At 42.3% G+C, this 21,287-nt stretch overlaps 1 protein-coding gene across 1 annotated transcript; it reads left to right on the top strand.

Annotated features, from left to right (window-relative positions):
* Positions 1–6,828: 6,828 nt before the first annotated feature.
* Positions 6,829–20,973, top strand: GPR143 (G protein-coupled receptor 143). Its single transcript, XM_009903821.2, has 8 exons — positions 6,829–7,215; positions 8,857–8,966; positions 12,324–12,418; positions 13,642–13,734; positions 14,226–14,335; positions 16,245–16,353; positions 18,831–18,948; positions 20,331–20,973. The coding sequence occupies exons 1-8, from the start codon at positions 6,972–6,974 to the stop codon at positions 20,628–20,630; spliced, it is 1,179 nt and encodes a 392-aa protein (XP_009902123.1). The 5' UTR covers positions 6,829–6,971; the 3' UTR covers positions 20,631–20,973.
* The last annotated feature ends 314 nt before the right edge of the window (positions 20,974–21,287 follow it).

The following is a 21,287-nucleotide window of genomic DNA, read 5'->3' as shown; positions in this document are numbered from 1 at the left end:
TGACCGACTGGACAGATGGGCAGAGTCCAATGGGATGGCATTTAATAAGTCTAAGTGCCGGGTGCTGCACTTTGGCCACGGCAACCCCATGCAGAGCTACAGGCTGGGGTCAGAGTGGCTGGAGAGCTGCCAAACGGAGAGGGACCTGGGGGTGCTGATTGACACCCGCCTAAACATGAGCCAGCAGTGTGCCCAGGTGGCCAAGAAGGCCAATGGCATCCTGGCCTGTATTAGGAATAGTGTGGCCAGCAGGAGCAGGGAGGTCATTGTGCCCCTGTACTCTGCATTGGTTAGGCCACACCTTGAGTACTGTGTCCAGTTCTGGGCCCCTCAGTTTAGGAAGGACATCGAGACACTTGAACGTGTCCAGAGAAGGGCAACAAGGCTGGTGAGAGGCCTTGAGCACAAACCCTATGAGGAGAGGCTGAGGGAGCTGGGATTGTTTAGCCTGGAGAAGAGAAGGATCAGAGGCGACCTCATTGCCCTCTACAACTACCTGAAGGGTGGTTGTAGCCAGGTGGGGGTTGGTCTCTTCTCCCAGGCAACCAGCACCAGAACAAGGGGACACAGTCTCAAGTTGTGTCAGGGGAGGTTTAGACTCGAGGTGAGGAAAAAGTTCTTCACTGAGCGAGTCATTCGTCATTGGAATGGGCTGCCCAGGGAGGTGGTGGAGTCACCGTCCCTGGAGGTGTTCAAGGGGAGATTGGACGTGGCGCTTGGTGCTATGATCTAGTTGTGAGGTCTGTTGGAACAGGTTGGACTTGATGATCCTTGGGGTCTCTTCCAACCTTAGTTACTGTGTGATATTGTCAGGAGGCTAGCTAGGCAATGCTTGGACACAGTTCTGGGGACAACACGGGCCAGTGAAGCCACCCTTTATTTGGTTATGGAATAGAATTCAGCAGTATATGTTATATATATATGTACAATATATAGATATATTTGGTCATATGTTTGTGTGTTGCAACTTCATTAACCTGAGATTTTTTCAGCATTGTGACGTTCCATCCATCATTTTAGTGAAGCATGGTTTGTACCATTCTTGCTGCTTCATTTTCTATCATGGTACACTGGGGAGTGTTTTTCACTGTCCATCTTCTTTGAAGAGACACATTACATGGTAACATTCTTTATACAAACTGTGCTGTGCCACGTTACCTTGTGTGCCAAAAAGCAGTCATGAAGCCTGGTTTAATTACATGAGGGACATAACCTGAGAAGCTAACAAGCAGTCTTTAGTGCATTTAAACTCTGCTATCACAGCATGTTACATCAAAATTCTGTGCTTGATGAAGATGATCCGTGAAGCAGGGGTGATCAGGGAGAATACCAAAAGAAGAATTTCAAATGCTCTTTTTGCAGAGAATGCCATGAGGGCTTTTAAAAGGGTAGATAAATAGCAAGAGACCAGAGAGCAGACAAAAGCCTTGTAATCTGGTATTTTTCACTTGGACTTTGTTTTCATTTGCTTGCCAGCCTCAAACAGAGCTTCCTTTTTCTACCTATCAGCAATGTGTAAATAAATCTCTCGGTGCATTCTATAAATAGACACAATTCCTTCATTACAAATGACCTTTCTACTCTCAGCTTGGTTGCACAGAACACAAACCATGTCCAGGGGAGGTCACAGGATGCAGCATCTTGCGAGAGCCCATCTAAACATGTATGCAGCATGAAGTACATGGTTTTATTTCTTTTCTCCAGTGCTACAGCAGGTTGCCCTGAACCAGGTATGCACAAGAGGCTATGGTCCAGCAATGCCAGACCTGTGGTATGACATGAATGTGGTGATATTAGGCCTGATGTAAGGCTGGTTTGATCATGCCAGGAGTCCAAGGGGGCAGCTCTTTCTGTGCATGCCACCTCCCCATAGACTGCTACACCCCTTTAATATAAAGGGGTAGATGTGGTCCCCACTCTCATGAGACCAAGGCAAAACAGTTAACAGTTGACAGAACACTTAAGGGAATCCTGCCAAGTCATACAAATGAGGAAAAAGTGCCAACATTCAGATTAGCTTTTCCTGGCTTGTGTTTGACTTAGAAAGGATAAGGCCGTGGGAGGTACTGCTTTGTTAGCCTGAATTTTGTGTGAAGCATACTCATGTCAGTGGGGCATTGTTAGTAACATCCTGAGGAAACCGCTTCAGTGGGGGGTTATTACCCATCTTCTGTGATAACAGATCCTATGACAACCCCAAAGGTTAATTTCTTGTGAAAGTTTGAATTATGGAGTATTAAGAGTATGCAGAAGATTTCTGTCAGAACACTGTATTTTCTGAAGCAGTTTTAGGGTCAGCTAGTTTCTTGGAGTTATGCTCCCAGGAAGTTGACTAATGGCAGTAGTTGACATAGCCAAGCTATAATATAAATGTATGGTGTAGCTGTATTGCTCTCTTAAAGGGTGCATCTAGTAAAATACTTTGGGTGCTGAGGGATTAGTCTCCTCACTTTGTCCACACTGGAATGCAAAGTCCTCTTCTGAAGAACAGAAGTCTAACCCATCACCACAGACCTCATGACTAGACCATGGCACCAAGTGCCACATCCAATCACTTCTTGAACCCCTCCAGGGATGCTGACTCCACCACCTCCTTGGGCAGCACATTCCAATGACGAATGACTCGCTCAGTGAAGAACTTTCTCCTCACCTCCAGCCTAAACTTCCCCTGGCACAGCTTGAGAGTGTGTCCTCTTGTTCTGGTGCTGGTTGCTTGAGAGAAGAGACCAACCCCCTCCTGGCTACAACCCCCCTTCAGGTAGTTGTAACATTTCCCTGGAGAAGATCTATAATACAATGAAATATACGTATCAGGATTGCATCAGTGAAATACAATTGTATTGAGCTGTTGAAATGCATACTCATTTCATGTATTCATGTTCTCAGTCTTGAAGAAAACAAAAAGAACTCAAACATTATTATTTTCTATGTAAAGAAGATACATTCATTCTTGTCCTTAAATGCACTAATTTACAGCTCTATAATTATATGCAAATCACAGAAGGAAGAGAAGCAGCACTTGTGTTCCTTCTGGTTCTTTTTGATGCAGTCCATAACTGTTCTAATCATGACAGATGTCACACTCTGCATATCACCATTCTTCCAATGTCCCTGCCTAAGGTTACAGAAATAGCGGGACGGGATTGTCTCCAGCCATTTCAGATGTGCATTAAGTGAAATGCCAATGTAAAATTAACTCTAAAAAGTATATATCCAAAAAGTATATATCTTAGAATTTCTTCCAAAGCAAATCTAGTTGCAGGAGGTCTGTGTGAGCAAAATGCTAATCATATGAACTGTATGTTAAGGCCTTCAAGAACATATTGGAGGATCTGTTGGGGAGCTCATATCTGGTTTTATTGCATCTGTTTAGCTTGATGACAGACCCAGCTTTGGTTTGGGAAATGTTCTATCAGGTATTGTGTAAAAGACTGTGAGATTGTGAACCATTGACAAATTGTAGTTGTTATATTTGTAAGGTAGCTAAGATCTTCATTGGGAGCTGTAAATTCAGGCAGTGATGCACTGAAGTGTACACATAAACAGAAATAAATTCTCCTCTGTTTCTATATCCATTAATTTCCTTCTCCTTTGTAAAACCAAGTTGCACTCCCAGATTTAATTAAAACAGTGTTTAAAGTAGCTTCAGCTGCACACTCAAGCACAAGCTGTAGCACACTCCTTAAGAGCAGAAATGCATGCCTGGCATATTTTTCGTAAACCTGCTGCTTTCCACAGAAGCAGGCAAGCCACTGTTTCATCTTGATGAAGAACATGGACTGGACTGAAGCGTTATGTCCCAAGTGCAAGAAGCACAGTGTTTTACTCATTCTTCAGCACACTGTTGTCCATGAACAAAACTAAGGCTGAGGTGTTCAGTGTTGTGCAGTGTTGCACTTCCACTGAGTTTGATTGGTGTTTGCAGTGCAGGGGGGGGGAGGGAGTGTGTTACTATTCTTTGTATGTGGCTGTCTCCAAGCTACACCATTTGCTTAACTGAGATCCTACTTTGAAGAAGAAATGAGACATACCATATTTGTGGGACTGGTTTGTACCACTGCAGCTGTGGGAACTGTGTCCAGAATTTCAGAGGGAAGGGTATTAGCACTTGTGGAACAATTTAAATTTTTGTCAACATCGAATAATGTTCCTTGACAAGGCAAAATAACTCTTCTTATACTTCCTTTCATTACTTTCTCTTTCATTTTCCTTCATCCCCAGCCTTTATCCTCTTATTTTCATAATCATGAGAAGCTAAATTAATGTCAGGTATAAGACTGCCCAACCAGCTTTGAATTTCTTTGACTGTTCTGACTTCTTATACTTCAAGCCCAGTAACGAGGGCCAGAGACTAAGTTAGATCTTACCAGCTAAGATATTGGATGGGTCATCAGTTTGACAGATACATCTTCCCATTCAGCCTCAAATGTCCACATACAAAGACACATCTGCTTGTATCATGACAGTATTCAGTCACTCATGAGTCACTTTATTTTCTTTTTCTGTTAGGTATGCTTTGCTTCCAGTAAAAATCACTCACTTCTTTTGTAAGTAATTGTGTAATCAAAACCTGAGAGAGCAGAAAGGAAGGAACCCAGGAGAAAAGGTTAAAAAGCAATCCTCCCCTTGGAGAAGTAAAGCAATAAAAACAGGGTCTACAGCTGGCAAAACTGTGGAGAGAAAAGAAGAGGAAGATTTAGAAATTAACCTCCAGAGTATAAGACTACAACTGAGGAATGGAAGTAGTTTCAAAGTGGCTGAACAGAATAGAGGAAGAAATTAAAATAATGAAATGGTAAATCCACATGGGCAAACTGCAAGATCACAGTCAGGATCAATGAAAACAGATGATAAGGAAAATAAGCAAAACACACAGAATATTCCTGTCTGTGAGCCAGAACAATCAGGATAACAACTTGGCTTGCTATTTAAATTTTTGAGGGAAGGAAAGCTGTGACAGAAACCATGAGGGGCACAATTTCAGAAGCTGATAATGGAAATTAAAGGCTTCTATTCAACAGTTTGTCATTCTGTCTAATAATCCAAAGGTTTTGCTGTTGTAACTACATACCAGGCAATATAAATTTGCCTTCAAATGAGATCAAACTTAATTTATTTTAATGTACACTTATTTGCATTGTATATGTGGTATACGATGGCCTTTAAAATCATAACCTCTCTCTGGAATTGCTGTATCCAGGTAGATTGCAATGGAGTATCTTTACAGAAAGGTGGCAATGCCCTGCACCTCTTCTCTAGTGGAGGTGGAGTGATGTCTGAGGAGTCTCAGCCTTGTATTGGCAACGGAGCATCCATATTCTGCTTTAACTCAACAGGTTTGTATTTCTGGAGTGGGGCAATCTGGTTTGCAACTTTACTGTACCCAACATGTTTTTGTTTGCACGGCAGCAACAAAACATAGGATTGCAACATTCAGGTCACACCTGCCTTCATCCATGGAGCAGGAAAATCTCTTTATGCTGTAAAGTGGCAAAAATATCCAGCAAAAACATTCAGCTTCAAACTCAGCCACCTGGATTTCAGGGTCTTTGATGATGTGTATACCAAAGTTCCCACTGTAGTCACTGGAGTCTACTCAGCTCACTGCAATGAAGAACTCAGCAGCAACTGCTTTACTCAGGACTAGCATGCATCTGTGTTCTCTGCTGAGGGCAAACACACTGGCTGAAGCCACTGGTTTATAACCCCTGCACAGAGAGCATCCCTCTGTCATTCATCATGCCTTCATAATTTCTGCTAAAAAAAATAATCTGGGACTCTGTAAAAAATAAGTAAAAGGTTAGGTCATTTGTTCTTATAAAGACTAATAATAAACTCCATGACTGTGCTTTTTAACATCCAGTTCACTTTAAGCTCGTTGGTGATGGCTCCCTCCTGCATTTCCTGAGCATGTGCCTACAAACAAGTTCTCTGGAAGGGTGAGGGCTGTCGGGGGACATTTGAAACTCATCTGAGAGCGGAAAGTTACTTTTTATATTCATGATTGTGAATATTTGTTGCTGTGCCTACTAGGACCCCTGATTTAAGGACCCATCTAGCTAATAAAGTACAAACAAATCTTACAGACCAGATTCCTGTTTTCTATGAAACCCTTACAAAATAAAAAGAATAATAAGCAACAAATTGTTGAGAAATCAAATGTCCTGGAATGTTTATGTTAAACTGATCTGTTACAAACTGTACAGGATAAAGAAAAGACTTTTTGTGCTTACAGTTTTCATAGGATGAGGTCATTATTGTCTTCCTAAATGTAATGTGTTTCTACAGTGATAGGATACTGTGTTTCCAATTCTGATTACAGGGCTGGGTGGGTTGGATCACTAAAATTCTGCTGGGCCATCTCATTTAAAGTACCCTATCACCTAGAAAGGTTGGATCAGATGATTCTTGGGGTCCCTTCCAACCAGGCATTCTGTAATTCTATGAAAATCGAGATTTGGGTTAGGGTGTGGATTTATAGCCCTGCCCCTCCCTATAAAGGCCGAAACTGCTTGTGTCTGGACTCATCTTTTCAATTAATTTGCACAAATTAAAGGGTGCTGGGTGGGACAAAGTTAAAGAGAAATACAATTAACATGTAATGGTTCTGCTTTGGTATCTGCATCCTTACTTGTTTTAAACTGTCTTCTGATGAGTTTAAATCTTCCTGTGTGACATGCTGTGAAGGCAGAAATATGTGAGTGAACTGCTGCCAATGGCTCTGAGCAAGCACAGGGCCTGTTTCAGATTACACTGTGTTTTCTTGTTCCGCTCTGATCTGCTTGCTAGGAGAGGCTGAGAAAGGCAGCTCTAGGGGATTTACTTCTAGCAGCAGCAGCACATGATCCATCAATCGCGTGATTCTCAGCACTGAGGACTAATGGGGAGGGTGAAGAAAAAGTGAATGCTGCCTTGGGGAAGCAACTGCATTTTCTTCTGCTCGTGGGCCCCTTCCACCAGCCGGACGCTTCATGGCTTCTCCCAGGTTGGAAACCTACTGCTGCCCAAACCGGGATGCAGCTACCGAGCTAGTGATGAACTTCCAGCCTGAAGTCTTCTGTGGAGTTTGCATTGGCAGCGCCTCTGTCAGCCTGCTTCTGACCGTTCTGCAGCTCTTGCCGAAGAAGGGACAGAGCCCACGGAAGATGCCCAAAGCCTCCTCCTCTTCCACCATCCTTCTCCTTATATCCATCTGTGACATTCTTGGTGGTTTAGGTAAGCACCAGCTTCAAGTCCTGCACTATTGCTGTAGCAGGCTCTTGTTGCTCTAAGGTACCATAGCTAAATAAAGCTGGTGAGTGTACAATAGAGATTTCTAAGGGAAACACAATGCATGCATTCACAGGAAGATTTGGGCTAAGTGAGATCAGAAAATGATGGGCCTTTGGGGAACAAAAGTGTCATTTGATAGTTATATTTTACAGGTAAAAGCTCTTGACAAATAGAGACCAAAAGCTCTGCTTTAAAACAAATTAAGATCCAGAACACTGACTGGTTCCTAAAGTAAGGCATAAAGGTGAAGGCAAGGCAGCACATTTAAAGCTAAAGCTGACATTAAACAGTTAGCTGATCCTTAAGACCACATTTGAAAAACACCTCCTTTATGCCTTTAAATCCTCTCAGACCAAGTTTGCCATCTTATTTGTGTACCAGCCAGTTCTCTGGGCACATCACATTGACAGCAAATGATTTTGAATTACAGCTGTACATAGATCATGATGGATACAGGATTTTGAAATGCAAGTGAACCTCCCTTATCAAGGTCAGCCTGCTGCCAGCCCCTGGCTGACAGGCTGGAGGAATAAAAAAGAGAATAAACCAGAATGCATGAGTCAAATTGAAACTGTGTGTGTAAATCTGTCCCACTGGTCTATGGCATTTACTGCCAAATGAGGTATAAATTACCATCATACGTGTTATGAAAATACAGGATGAATTTGTTTCTACACTAACATTTTTTCCCTCAGAGAACAGAAGAAGTGCTGTTTGGTAAGTTTCTCTCACTGTTTGGGAAGGGAGTAGGATTTCAGGTCTTCTTCCCTTTCATGCCTAGCCAGGTTCTCTCATGATGCATAATAAGTACCAATATTAAAAGAAATTACAGAAGTGGAAATAAAGATACATACAGGAAAAGAATGTGTGCTCATTCACCTGCAAAATATCTTCAAGTCAGCAATAGATGAAGTTCTTTTCCTCTCTTTCGCTGTCAGTTCATCACTGTCTTTGAATTAGGCTCACCTTGGTGAGTGGGGAACCATTCTCTCTTGGTTGGAAACCTGTTGATTTTGTTCTGCTACATGTTGGTGCTTTAATGCCTATTTCAAGCTAACCCAGAAAATCTCACTAACAAATTGGAAGTTCATTTACAGAAATAGTTCTTGTCCTCACCTTATTCCAATGTCAGAGAGGAAAAGAGCTTCTTGTGAAAATGAAGACAGCAAAAAGTGGGAAATAATGTTTTTGTGTGTGTGTGTGATTAGGGATTATAGAGAAATGTACATTACCATATGAATATGCCATGGTAAAATTGTAAATAGTTCATTACTGGGTTATGCCAGTCTGTTAAATGCTGCTCAAATAATTTTAGGGAAGTGTGTGACAGTATCTGTGAGTAAGTGAAAAATTAATCTACATAACACTCAAAGTCCCAGCAGCTTCAGACTCTTGGGGCTACTTTCCTGAGAGATTACACTGACATTTAAATAGCACAGTTGTCCCTGCTGTGCTGTAGCCCTCCTGCGGATGCACAAAATCTGGGCTGCGATGTGAAATATGTGGCAGGGCAGAAGCATGTGACTAAAATCACACCAGCAGATTCAAAGCATTAATACTTCTTTTTTTTTTTCTTTTCTTTAGGTATGATCTTCAGGTCAAGTGTATGGCTAGGCTTCCCAGGTTTCATAGCTAACATTTCTGTGGCAAACGGGACTGACGTGTGGCCTTCTGCTTTCTGCGTGGGGAGTGCGGTAGGTACAGAGATGGTCTGCCCTTCCTTCTGCTCCTGGCTGACATTCCCTCTGCATGGGGAGTCTGAAAGCAAATCGCTCTGTCCAAAGGGAAATTCAGCTGTGAGTCAGAGCCTCTGCCACACCTCTGCAAGTACGTTCATGCCTCCCCCTGAAAGCTTGGATCAGGGTGGGCAGGGTCATAGATGCCACATGGTGCACGTGAGGACACAGGGCAGCCCAGGTCAGACTGTTCCCAAGGTTTTGCAGTACTCAATTGTCTCAGGAGCATTGGCAAAGTTGACAGCATACCTGTATTGAAGCTACAGATATGGAGGCATAAGGGTGTAGACAGTCCTGAATGGGCTGTGAAACCCCCAGTTTGGTTTGTGATGGTACAGCATTGCTAATGCTCCAGCAGCTGCATCGCACCTGTGGCATGAGGGTGTCTGACCAACTATTCCAGCAGAAAGTACAGCCTGCGCAGTGGCAGGGGGGAGCTACTAAACCCAGAAGCTAAAGAAACTCAAAGGAGCTTTTACAGTGAAAGGTGTGTGTCTTAGGCAGAGGAACTGCAGGAAAGGTATACCCGAAGATGCAAAGCTGCTGGGAAAAGGTCTGTTCCTGCCATGTAAGATTATAGCTCAGATTGCTGCTCATATGGGCATTCAGTGACTGCATCTGGCCATGTCTAATTATCTTCTGGAGTAAAATGGATGATCAGAGGGCTGGAGCACCTCTCCTATGAGGACAGACTGAGAGAGTTGGGGCTGTTCAGTCTGGAGAAGAGAAGGCTCTGAGGAAACCTTACTGTGACCTTCCAGTATCTGAAGAGGGCTACAAGAAATCTGGGGAGGGACTTTTTAGGCTGTCAGGTAATGATAGGACTAGGGGGGATGGAACAAAACTAGAAATGGGTAGATTCAGATGGGATGTGAGGAAGAAATTCTTCCCCATGAGGGTGGTGAGAGACTGGCACAGGTTGCCCAGGGAGGTGGTGGAAGCCTCATCCCTGGAAATTTTAAGGCCAGGCTGGATGTGGCTCTGAGTAACCTGATCTAGTGTGAGGTGCCCCTGGCCCTGGCAGGGGGGTTGGAACTGGATGATCCTTGAGGTCCCTTCCACCCCTAACAATTCTATGATTCTATGAAAATGCAAGAATAAGAAAATGTACATGCACTCCAAAAGTGCTGATTAAAACTCAGTTTCAAATATTGCAATCACAGTACTGTCAGAGACATACAAGTTGGGTTTCCTACACAAGAAAAAAGAAAAAGTTGTTTAATTATGCATGGAGAGTGACAAATAACATAGACCATCACTTAACTCAAGTTCAGTAGAAACAGAGGGTGCCCAATGAATGAATGCCTGAGCAAAAAGAATAGTAGCTTTACAGTTGAAAGTTTGCTCTACAGAAGAGGATCTGCTGCATGCAAGCAAAATTATTCAGCTCCAGCAGTTTTTAAATAAAACCAATATGCCAAATTAAACTCACTGTACCTTACATACCTGTATAATAACCTCAGGCATCATAGCATTGCATCATAGAAGCAAGTATCAGTTTCATTCATCTGTCTGTTCTCAATTGGATCATACATGTCTGAAGTTTTGCTCAGTAGATGCAAAAGTTTTTTTTTTTTGAGGAAAGGGAAACCAGCAACATCAATATCTGGTGACAAGAATCCCATTCCAAACCCATGTTTCTCTATGCCTAAAATTTAACTTTCTGTCCCTTAACACAAAATACGGTGTTTTAAACCAGTAACAAAGTTACTGTATGCAGACTGCCTGTTTCTCATTTAGATCTCAGGTTAGGTGGCGAGTAGAACAGTGGTCTACCACAAGTTTTATTTTCCCTTTTTGGGCTCCAACAAAGTTCTGCAACTTGAGTCACTTGCTAAATTTAGATTTAATTATATTGGAATGAAAAATAACCCTCCTTCCACTCACTTCCCCTGACATATTCTCCTGTGAGTTAATAAAATGTTTCCGATGCTGTTTTATTTTAGTACTATTGTTTTTTTTCACTTAACCACAAGCCAATGCAAACCCCAAATGGTGAGGCCTTTAGGCATCTCCTTTGAGTCACACCCTCTGGTTTGCAGAGGGATACTCTCTCAGGCATTGCAGCAAGATACCTCATTTTGCTAGGAAGTGAGCCACCATATGACAGTTTTTGGTTTAAGTGCATCTGATTTATATTATTTCTTGAGACAGCCTTGTCAGTGCTGGATTTTTGGGTTGGGAAGGCCCTGCAAGTTTATTGGTTTGTTTATGTGTGCGTCTATACATAGTAAATTGTGCATTTTTCAGCTGCAGCAAATATGTTCAAGTGCAGATGAAGTTACATGCTGAACGCTGTGGGAAAACTGCATTTGAAGGGAAAATGGAATTTTCTTTTCTGGCTTCTGTGCACTAGGGAAATGTCACAGTGTTTGAATTAAATGTTGAATAATTTGTGCTGCAAATGACTAGAGGTAGAGTCTACACCCATGAAGAAAGGAAGTATTTCCCAGCCTCGATTGCCTTTTGGAGGAAGGAATGGTAGTTTTCTATTCACTGACATTTGGCTCAGTAACAAGTATGTTGGTTTCCAGCTGTAAAATGATACTATGGAGCTGTGATAAAGGATATTCAGATAAGAACTGAAAGAGGTCTTGGAGGGAAGGTAATCTGAATACTAATATAGTTCCAGACTATTACAAAAAGCCAACTCCTATGGGGAAGACATTTGGAATTCATAAACCTCAGCAAAGAAATGTCACTTACAGAGACTCATGGGCAAAACATGTAAGATCAGCCATGAACACTGTGGAATTTAATTACACTGGAACCTGTTTCCTTTGGACTTTTGTTGAAGAAACCATTCAGGGAGTTCATGTGGGTAATTTTTCTAGAGAGTGAGACCATTTTTCTTATCAACTGTGCTTTGAATTGGATTCTTGTGCACGGAGAAAATGCTCATCACATGCAGAACCCACAGTGCGTAAGCACACTGTGGTCATGACTGACGTCAGTTATATTTTTGTGCCTCAGCTACTGAGAACTTACTTGAATTTTAACCTAAAATTAAAACATCCTCACTATAAATGTCTCTGGGCTTCACTCATGACATTAAGGGTTAGGACTGGAGAGGCAAATGACAGGTTTCCTAAACAGCAGAATAAGCTCTGAGAGCAAATGCTGTTCAGCTTACCTATGACTTGACCCATTGGACACAGCAATGCTGTTCCTGTGATGTCAAGCAAGATTTCATACTTAATAATCTCAGCTGGAAAATACAGACATTTATTGTCAGGCTAAAGGTTTGAGTCCTTTCCCTGTCCCTAGTGGTACTTGAGAAGCAGCTGTGACATTTAGTGCTTTTTCCCCCTGCAGATGTGGATCCAGCTATTATATAGCGCTGGCTTCTGGTGGTTGTTTTGCTATGCTGTTGATTCTTACTTGGTGGTAAGGAGATCAGCTGGACTGAGGTACCAGAGTTAAATCTCTGAATTTGTTTTCTTTCCAACACTGTGTATGTCCAAGTTTGTCTGCAGCTATCTAAGTGTATGAGTGAAGCTTATGCAAACACCTGGTGTTCATCCAGTTACCAGGCAATAAGGATGAGCGGTATGCTAAGTGCTTAAATTGCCAGGTCAATGCTCAGGTATCAAATTGTTAAATTCTGTTTGGAATTTAAACACAACTGAATTCATCTGAGCTTTGGAAAAGTAGGGACAGACCAGGCTGTATAAGCTTTATTGCAGCAAGATACTATTTTTGTCCCTGATCCATTCCTGAAATAGGTGCTTTCATCAAAAATTGTTATATTGAAAAGAAAAACAGTGGGGAGGGGGAAGTGCTGGATTTCATGTAGCTCACTCTCCAGGTGTTTTTGTGATTCTCTGTTTCACTCACTTTGCAGTCTCGTCATTATTAAGCTTCTGATCGCATTTGTGAAGCTTTTAAGCAAAATGATCTGTATTCACTATATGTTTTTCTGCAATGCCTGTGTCAGAAGAACCTAAACACAGAAAATATAAATAGTTTCTAAGTTGGTTGTTACAAGGGCAGAGTGACTTTCAGTTGCCTCTGCTAAACATGGAATTATGTGACTGTACCAAGATGATACTCAGAAATCAGGTCTTGGAGATGCGGTTCACCTGGCAGACATGATCAAAATGGGGATTTTTAAGTTAAGGCTATGGAGAACAAACCTCATTTTTGTAAAGTCCCATAGTTCTAGTTTGAAACAACGGGGGCCTGCCTCCTTCCCCTGTTAACCTAAAAAAGCCCATAATCATAATCATATCTATATTTGGGCATCATTCTGAGATTGGAGTAAACAATGAAAGTCACCGTGCCTGGAAGCATTCAAGAAACATGTGGACATGGGCAGTCTGGGACATGGTTTAATGGCCAATTTGCTCTCTGCAAGAAAAAGAAAGGATTCCTTCTGGAGACTAGGTGTAAGAGAAAAGTTTTACACCCCTCTAGTTGGAGGACACAGGACTTCTGTGTGCAAGCCTGCTTTGGCTCATCCTTTTACTGAAGGGATTGCAGCAGTTTACCTTAAAGTACTATCAGAGTTGTCCTGTACCATTTCACACCTGTAAAGCTCTGTTTCAGTGAGAGTCACATTTTTTTATGTTGCAGTGTGGAAAGTGCAAGGTTTAACATCTTTAATTATGCCTGTCCTGTTTGGTGCCTGCAGTACTATTGTGCTGTACCACATGATGACATGGGGCCTCGCAGTGATGCTCTGCGTGGAGGGGATTGCGCTGCTTTACTACCCTTCTCTCTCCAGGTGAGGAGGGCTCTGGGAATGGACTCCAAAAGCATAGCATTCTCTGATCATTTTTATGTCTTTCAGTCATCCTTAGAGACAGATGTCCCACTGTTGGGCTTTTTTGATCTTTGATGAGCATGTCCCACTTTTGTCCCACTGCATGTGGCAGTGCATGTTCTGGGAACAGCTGCTTGGGTTTCAGGAGGCACAGAAGAAATGTGGTCTGCATGCTGCAGTCTCTCATGCAGCCTCTCCTATGAGCCACTGCTCTCCCACTCCTGGTTTTAGCTTTGTATTCATTCCTTTAAATTTGAGGAAAATGTACAGACTGTGCATACAAAAAAATCAGTTCTGTGTCCCATGTGAACTGGTGGTGAAGGTGCCTAAATTCAAAGTTTAGTATTTGTTTACTTCATTAAGTTAAAGGGGACAGAGAATAGCCAGAACTGTTAACTATGGTGACAAAAACACCCAACACCAAACATAAGCTGTTAATAATTTTTTCTCAGTTGTGAAAATGGCTTGGAGCATGCAGTCCCACATTACATCACAACATATGCCCCACTCCTGCTAGTGCTGATGGTCAACCCAATCCTGTTCAGGAGGACAGTATCAGCAGGTATGTTCCTATCAGCCAGTATGAATCAATATGTGGTATTCAAAAAGTCATGCCTGCGTACCCAGTGATGTGGGATAGCTTCTCAATAAATCATAAAGATACAGCAAAGGGTGGGAGGGACTTGCCTACTGAAATGAACATACCACCTGGATGGGAAATTTGCCCTAGAGACACACTCTGATGACATACTCAAACTGTGCTATTATGAATCTCTACTGCAGATTGGCGAAGGTGTTATGTTATAGATAACCCTTGATTTAAAGCATCTGCAGCAGTGTACAGCAGATACTTTACTGTAGTTTTGGTACCAGCCTGAACTTTGGAATATCATTTATTCTGCTTTAAATATAACATTGGTGAGATGCCATAGTTGATTTAATTTCTTTACAGCTCTGGAGACAAAAAGTAGTAAGATCAGAATTTTGTCATTCCTGATGCCAAGGTCATGAAACAAATAGGAGTTGTACATAACTCAATTGGGATCTTGAAATTCCCACCTGCCCCCAGCTTGGTGTCATCTGCAAACTTACTGATGATGGACTCAATCCCCTCGTCCAGATCATCAATAAAGATATTGAACAGGATGAATATTTACAGGTTCTGTTATTCGGTCGTGGGTATTGCATTCCACACATGAAGACAGTTAAATTATTCAAGCATAGGTCTAACATTCCCAACACAGCAGTTCAAACTGGAGTACAGGTGCTGTGATCTGTGGGTTTCCCACAAATGGGATTCCATGGCAGATTAGCCAGGGACTCATGACTTGCTCCTCTGTCTGCTATCTTCCCAGATGCTGTGGCTATGATTTGAGCAGTCCTTGGCTCGGAGAGGGCTAGGGAGCCTTTCTCTTGTTGTGCCCAGTTCATGGTCTGGAGCTTGCCCTTGGCTCAGAGAGGGCTAGGGAGCCTCTCTCTTGTGTGCTCCATTGCCAGGCTGTAGCCTCTTCTGGGATTCAGTTCTCTTGGAGCTTTCCCTTCTGTCTTGGTCCAAGTGCAAGGGCTGGGTGAAGTTGTTGGTATGCTAGAGCAGGTTCTTCATCAGCTACTCTGGCAGCATTTGGCTCTAGTTGCTTGCTGGGTGAGAACAAGGCAAGTTGCCTGACTTCTCATTTGGTTTAAATACTGTCCTGAGACAATTGATGCCCTTTGGTAACACAGAACCCTGGTAACTGGACCTATGGGATGGGGCATTTCCAAACATGGCCAGGGGCACACACAGTTCACAGCTGTGTTACAAATTACACTGCTACATGTTTGTCTGTACCCCAGGAAGTGTCCAGGTTTGCACACTCACAGGTGTTTGCAAGGTTAATCACACCTGCTATACATTTGCTTTGGCCATCTGGACCCCAGGAAGTGTCCAGGTTAGCACATCTGCAGGTGCTTAGCACATTGTCCAGGCTAGGGCATGTTTGGGGGTTTGACCCTTCAGGACAGATGTCACACACCTTTATTTTTGCTGACACTACACCTTCAAATTTGTAGAGGTGTATCTGATGCTGTATCAATGGCACAATGAGATATAATGTGCATAAGTGGAGAGAATGTATTCTCTTCTGGGCTAAACAAATGTATCATACGTTGTATACAAATTGTGAGTACCACCTTTTGTTATAGCATAAAAATATGTTGGCCATACTGTTTTGTATTTTCAGTGGGAACGGGAAAAGCAAAACAAGCCAGTGGTTTTGCACTCCTTTTAGGAATCCATAATGGATGTACTACTTTTTCTTCAGTATTAGGCTGTATGTGAGATTCCTTGATAGATAATTGCCCATCCAGATTCTGAACTACTGCAGGAGACAAATTCATACGTTCCTTTGTTACCTCTTCACTGGCATGCATCTTCTGGATCCTTGTGCCTACGAGACACATGTATATTAACAAACATGATTGTGTATTTTCAGTTGCCTCCTTACTGAAAGGGAGACAAGGGATCTACACAGAGAATGAAAGACGTCTGGGGACAGAGATCCAGATTCGCTTCTTCAAAATTATGCTGGTATTTGTTATTTGGTAAGAGGTGCATTACTGCCTTTTAAAACACCCTTTTCCCGTCTGGAGAGGGTTGGGACAAGAATGGGGTCTGATGGGTTGATTCATTTGTTTGGTTTTGTGCTTGGAAAGGAAGGCATCTAAGGAAAAAGCAGTTCTAAACTAGATCACAAAGTAGCTGAATCACTCAAGTAGCATCACAAGGCTGCAAGGAAGTGATAAAAATGTTTAATCAACAGGAAAACAATAACCCCAAGAAACAATAGCCAAAAAAAGAAAGATTAGGCTTAGACTAAAGCTGTCTGGAACAGCAGCTCCCTAGTGCTGGTGGCTGACAGACAGCTTTCTGTACTTATGAGAACCTCTTGCACCACAGAAAATCTACAATAAATATGCCTCCAAAACTGTCCTCATGGTCCTGACTATGACTATGTAATGCAACCACCTCCGTGGTCTGCAGATCCTAGATGTGTGAAAAAGCATGGATATCAAGTGGAAATACAGGACTATATGCCAGAAAACAAATCTCCTTATGACTGTGTGTGAAATTAATCTGTGTGATCATTTAATCTGTTTTTTAAAATATTCCATCCTCCTCTATGAAAATAGTGTGGTGAGGTAGGACATGAAAGAGCTAGGGAAGAGAGGAGGAAGTGGGCCAGAGAAGTGGAGGAGGGAAAGTACACACCTCATCCCCAAACCTGTGTGCATCTGCTCCAGTAGCACCATCCAGAGAGAAAAATTCTGGAGTGGTAACAGGAATTGGAAGTACTGTCTGAATACAGTAAAACTGAGCTGAAATAGGACCTGTTTTGGCAGAAAATGGATTTCACTTCAATTTCACAATTATCACGAATCAATAGTCAGAAGGAGGGGTGATCTGCTCTACATGGATCTGTGCAATGACCCAGCTTGCAATGACTGCTTCTTAGCAGTCCACTGCAGTGAAGTGGTTACTACCTACATGGCTAACTCAAACAACAGGAGGAGGAATAAATGTTCCTGGAGTAGTGAGATGACTTGGCCAAGCTTTAACAGTCTCTACAACTACCTAACACTTTTGTGTACGGGTACATTAAGGCATGTTACATCATTTTAGAAGGGTGACTCGTGAGAAAGACTGCCTTTTCATCTCCTCCTGGCTGCTGCATGCTGCAGTGCTCTAGAGAGAAATGATTCTCTTTTCTTGGGGAATAACAAACTCCCCTTTGTCTTGGGACAGGTCACAGAGTGGGGTAGCCAGCAGGGCAGAAGGTGAGAGGGAGGAGTCAAGGATCTAGGAGAATGGCTTCCTGGAAGCTGCTGCAATAATGAGGATCAGGGACTTAGCCAGGCTTCCAGGGCTGTGGAAAGAAAGAGCCCAGAGACACCACAGGAGTACATTGCAACCCAAGGAATGGTGGCCAGCTTGGTGGTCTGGGAGCAAGCATGAAAGAAACAACCAGTTCCTCAAGGACACAGTGGTGACACCTGCTTACTTCCATTCTGTGTCATTCTGTCTTTTCCTGTTTAAAAAAAAAAAAAAAAATCACAGTGTTGGTTTTGGATTTTGTTCTCCTAATAAATCCAAGCTTTAGGATGTCCAAAAATATCTCAGAGGTCATTGAAGGGAAAGACTGAGGCAGTCCCATCTCAGAAGCTTAGGTATGATTCCCTTCCAACCTAGAAATCTAATATAAGAAGAATTAGTCAAAGAGAGTAGGGTGAGGCATCATGGGGTACAGAGGATGGGGAGCAAAAGGTTTTACACTGTGATGAAAGTAAAACTGCAGGAAGGACATGTATAAATCCCTTTAGAAAGTATGACTGGATGCTGATGGTTTCCTTTCTGAAGCTGCAGTTGAACTGTAAAGAAACACTGGTCTGACTGTTTAGAAGTCATAAGTTACAGCCATTTGCTATAACCTTTATTTGGTGTAGAGTATCCTTAGTTTCTTTCACAGGTGAGGTTTGAGTATGCCCATCCTTCTTTGGAAACAGAAATTACCTTTATTCCAAAAAGGTGATGGCATTTTCAATGAGTTTACAGTCAACTTCTATTCTGTTTTGTAGACTTTTTTGTACATGCATACTGAAAGTCTGATGTAATCTAACCCTCATATATGCATATATTTGGGTTCCTTATCTGTGAGCACTATCCTCTTAAGACAAGCAAAAGAAGTCAGGATGAGTGATGTTCCCACTATGGATCATAGTTGTTAATCATCTCAATTTTATCCTGCAGTTTACTGGTCTGCAGCAAGATCAAATGATCAGGTTTATTTTTGTTTGTTTTATTTCATTAACTTCTTTGTCTATCCCTGGGCTAGTAGGCAAGTGTCTGTTTTCTCAGCATGATCTCAAAGACCTACAATTTCCTTCAGACTGAGGCTTCACAGTCAAACAAATACCTTGCTCTCCTTATGAGTGATCCTAATTTCTAGAACATGAAGGTGAAGCATACTTTACATATACATGCACACGTATAACTGTCGTTTTCTTCTTTGCTCCTGCAATAGCTGGTCATCCAATATCATCAACGAGAGCCTTTTGTTCTATCTTGAAATGCAGCCAGACATCAATGAAATGCCCCTGAAAAACATCAGAAGTGCTGCACTGATCACATGGATTATCATGGTAAGGTCAGCCATGACATTGCTCAGTCTTAGAAATCACTTTTGTAAGAGTGGTGGAACTGCACCACTGTAGTGGGTTGTGGGGATATAAACTGAAAATCAGGGAAGAAAAGCAGCAAGCAAGAGAGAAGAAGGAGCGCCCACTGGAAGTGCTTTTCACATATAAGCTGCAAAAAATGTACAGAAGGCCAACTTTTTCTTCCATTCTCTGGAGTACACATTCTGTCTATGCATGACTGATACCCATTTTAAGATCCAGAGCAGACCACCACAATGATTTCTTAGTCTAACGTTGCTAACCTCTGCCATCATGCAAGCTATGAAGTTTCAGTTCCTGAAGGCTCCCCTTCTGGTACCCTTGTAGCTAGGGTTTTCTTTATTATAAAGCATAATTGCATCTTATGACATTTGGGTCATTATTTGGGGGGCAAATAAGTGAAAAATCTTGAAAGCAATGCACAAAAAACCCTGTAAGAAGATAGCCTCTTACTGTATCCTACCCTCTCTTCTATTGGAATATTCAACAAGGTATTTTCCACGGGTGATGCTGCAAGTTGCTTTTCTGAGAGAGCTTGCTCTGGAGCTGTTAAATACCTGTGAGGCCTGGGCATGCTTTGAGGAGTTAAGCCCGTGAGCGGTTTTATATTAAGTGATGCAACTGATTTGATACAACCTGCTCCTCTGATAAGATGTGACAGGGACCTTGCCCATGCTCATCTGGAGAGCAAGAGGTCAGGTCTAAGAATTACTTTTTAAATTGGCTGTGAAAATAATTTGCTCTTTTCTCATGAAAAAAAAGTTAAAATTGAAATAACTGAAGGCATTTATTTGCCAAGCATCCCACAGCACTGGGAATAGAGGCAATTGGTTTAGACATCACTTGGGATTTCCTTTTTTTCAGTGTCTCTCCCTGTTTTCCCATCCCGCTTTGATGGAGATTTTCACTGTCTCAGGAATCCACAACTCCAGACAGATCAATTCCTTCTATTTCAGAAAACTTGGCTGTGTGTGCTGGTGTCTGCTCTCGTGTATTTGACTACTCCTAGTGCAAAATACAGTGTTTGCTTTTGGAGTATAATAGTCTAGAGGTTGTGGGGAAAGTTAGGAACACACCAGGAGACTGACCAACTAAGATTCATGCTAGAGAGCCATTTAATGATTACTTTTCACCGGGGTGGCCTCGGCATGTTGCAATGCCAGGTTGTGATGTTTTGCCCTGATTTGTTTGTGTTCCCAGTGGTAGCAGGATACATTTTTATTTACATTACAAATAATGTGTTTTAGAGAAAGCAGTTGTTCAGTGAAGGGCAAGTTGTGAGTACTGTGCTGGAGCTGAAAATGGAGCCTTGCTGGTGTACCTGCTGTTGCCCTTCTCTCTCCTAGGGGGTTCTTAATCCGATGCAAGGCTTCCTCTTCACGTTGGCTTTCTACGGCTGGACAGGGTGGAGAGTGGACCTGAAATGGCGAAAAAGAGAAATACCCTGGGAGTCGATGTCCTCATCCACTGCGGGTGACAACGCCTATCCCTCACCAGTGAATTACCAAAGCAACACCAATGACTCAAAGAAGGTATCAACAACTGACAGCCAGCAGACCGATGATGCCATAAGCATGTTGTCTGAAGGGAACACTAGTGGTGATGACAGATTAACCAGAAGCTCTCCCATCTACCAGGGCTGGTAGTTCATTGGCACAGAGCTGGATTCCACTTCCCGTGTTGGCAAGGCTCATAAAACCACTCCACTGCGTTGTGTACTCTGGAATTAGGTTTGTGCCCAGTGGCTTGATGTCATATCCTGTAACTTGTGTGTGTGAGAGAGATCATGTGAGACGGAGAGATATTACAGTTTGCCTTGTGGGACATGTGCTAACAGGTACAAAGACCCGCTCCTTTTTCATCAGGGGTGTATGTCCACAAAGATCTTTGTTACTTATGATTAATTTTCATCCAGTCTGTTTCAGTCTCTCTTGTAACCTCTATATGATAGAAAAGTCTTGTGTTGAAATAAATGGACTATTAATATTTTGAGTTTTAAAATGTGTTGTCTTGCTCAGCATAAAATTTCTCACCCAGAATTACAGCTGTAGGATTTCTGAGACACCATTTCCAGCCTTGACACTCCAGTAAAACATTAGTGACAGCAAACTTTGACTAAAGCACAAATACTTCCTGTTTGTGTAGAATCTCACTGATATAGTCCTTCTTTTAACTTGTTTATATGAATTTTTACTTTGGTTTTATCTAGGGAGCTCAAAGGCTTTAAAAAATGATCAAGTCCATCCTAGGCTCCATAACATTTCAGAGCAGTGGCTCCAGTTCACTCCTGGGTCAAGCAAAAA

The sequence above is a fragment of the Dryobates pubescens genome, chromosome 8, assembly GCF_014839835.1.
Source record: "Dryobates pubescens isolate bDryPub1 chromosome 8, bDryPub1.pri, whole genome shotgun sequence".
Taxonomy (NCBI): domain Eukaryota; kingdom Metazoa; phylum Chordata; class Aves; order Piciformes; family Picidae; genus Dryobates; species Dryobates pubescens.
This window is presented reverse-complemented; position numbering and strand designations above follow the sequence as displayed.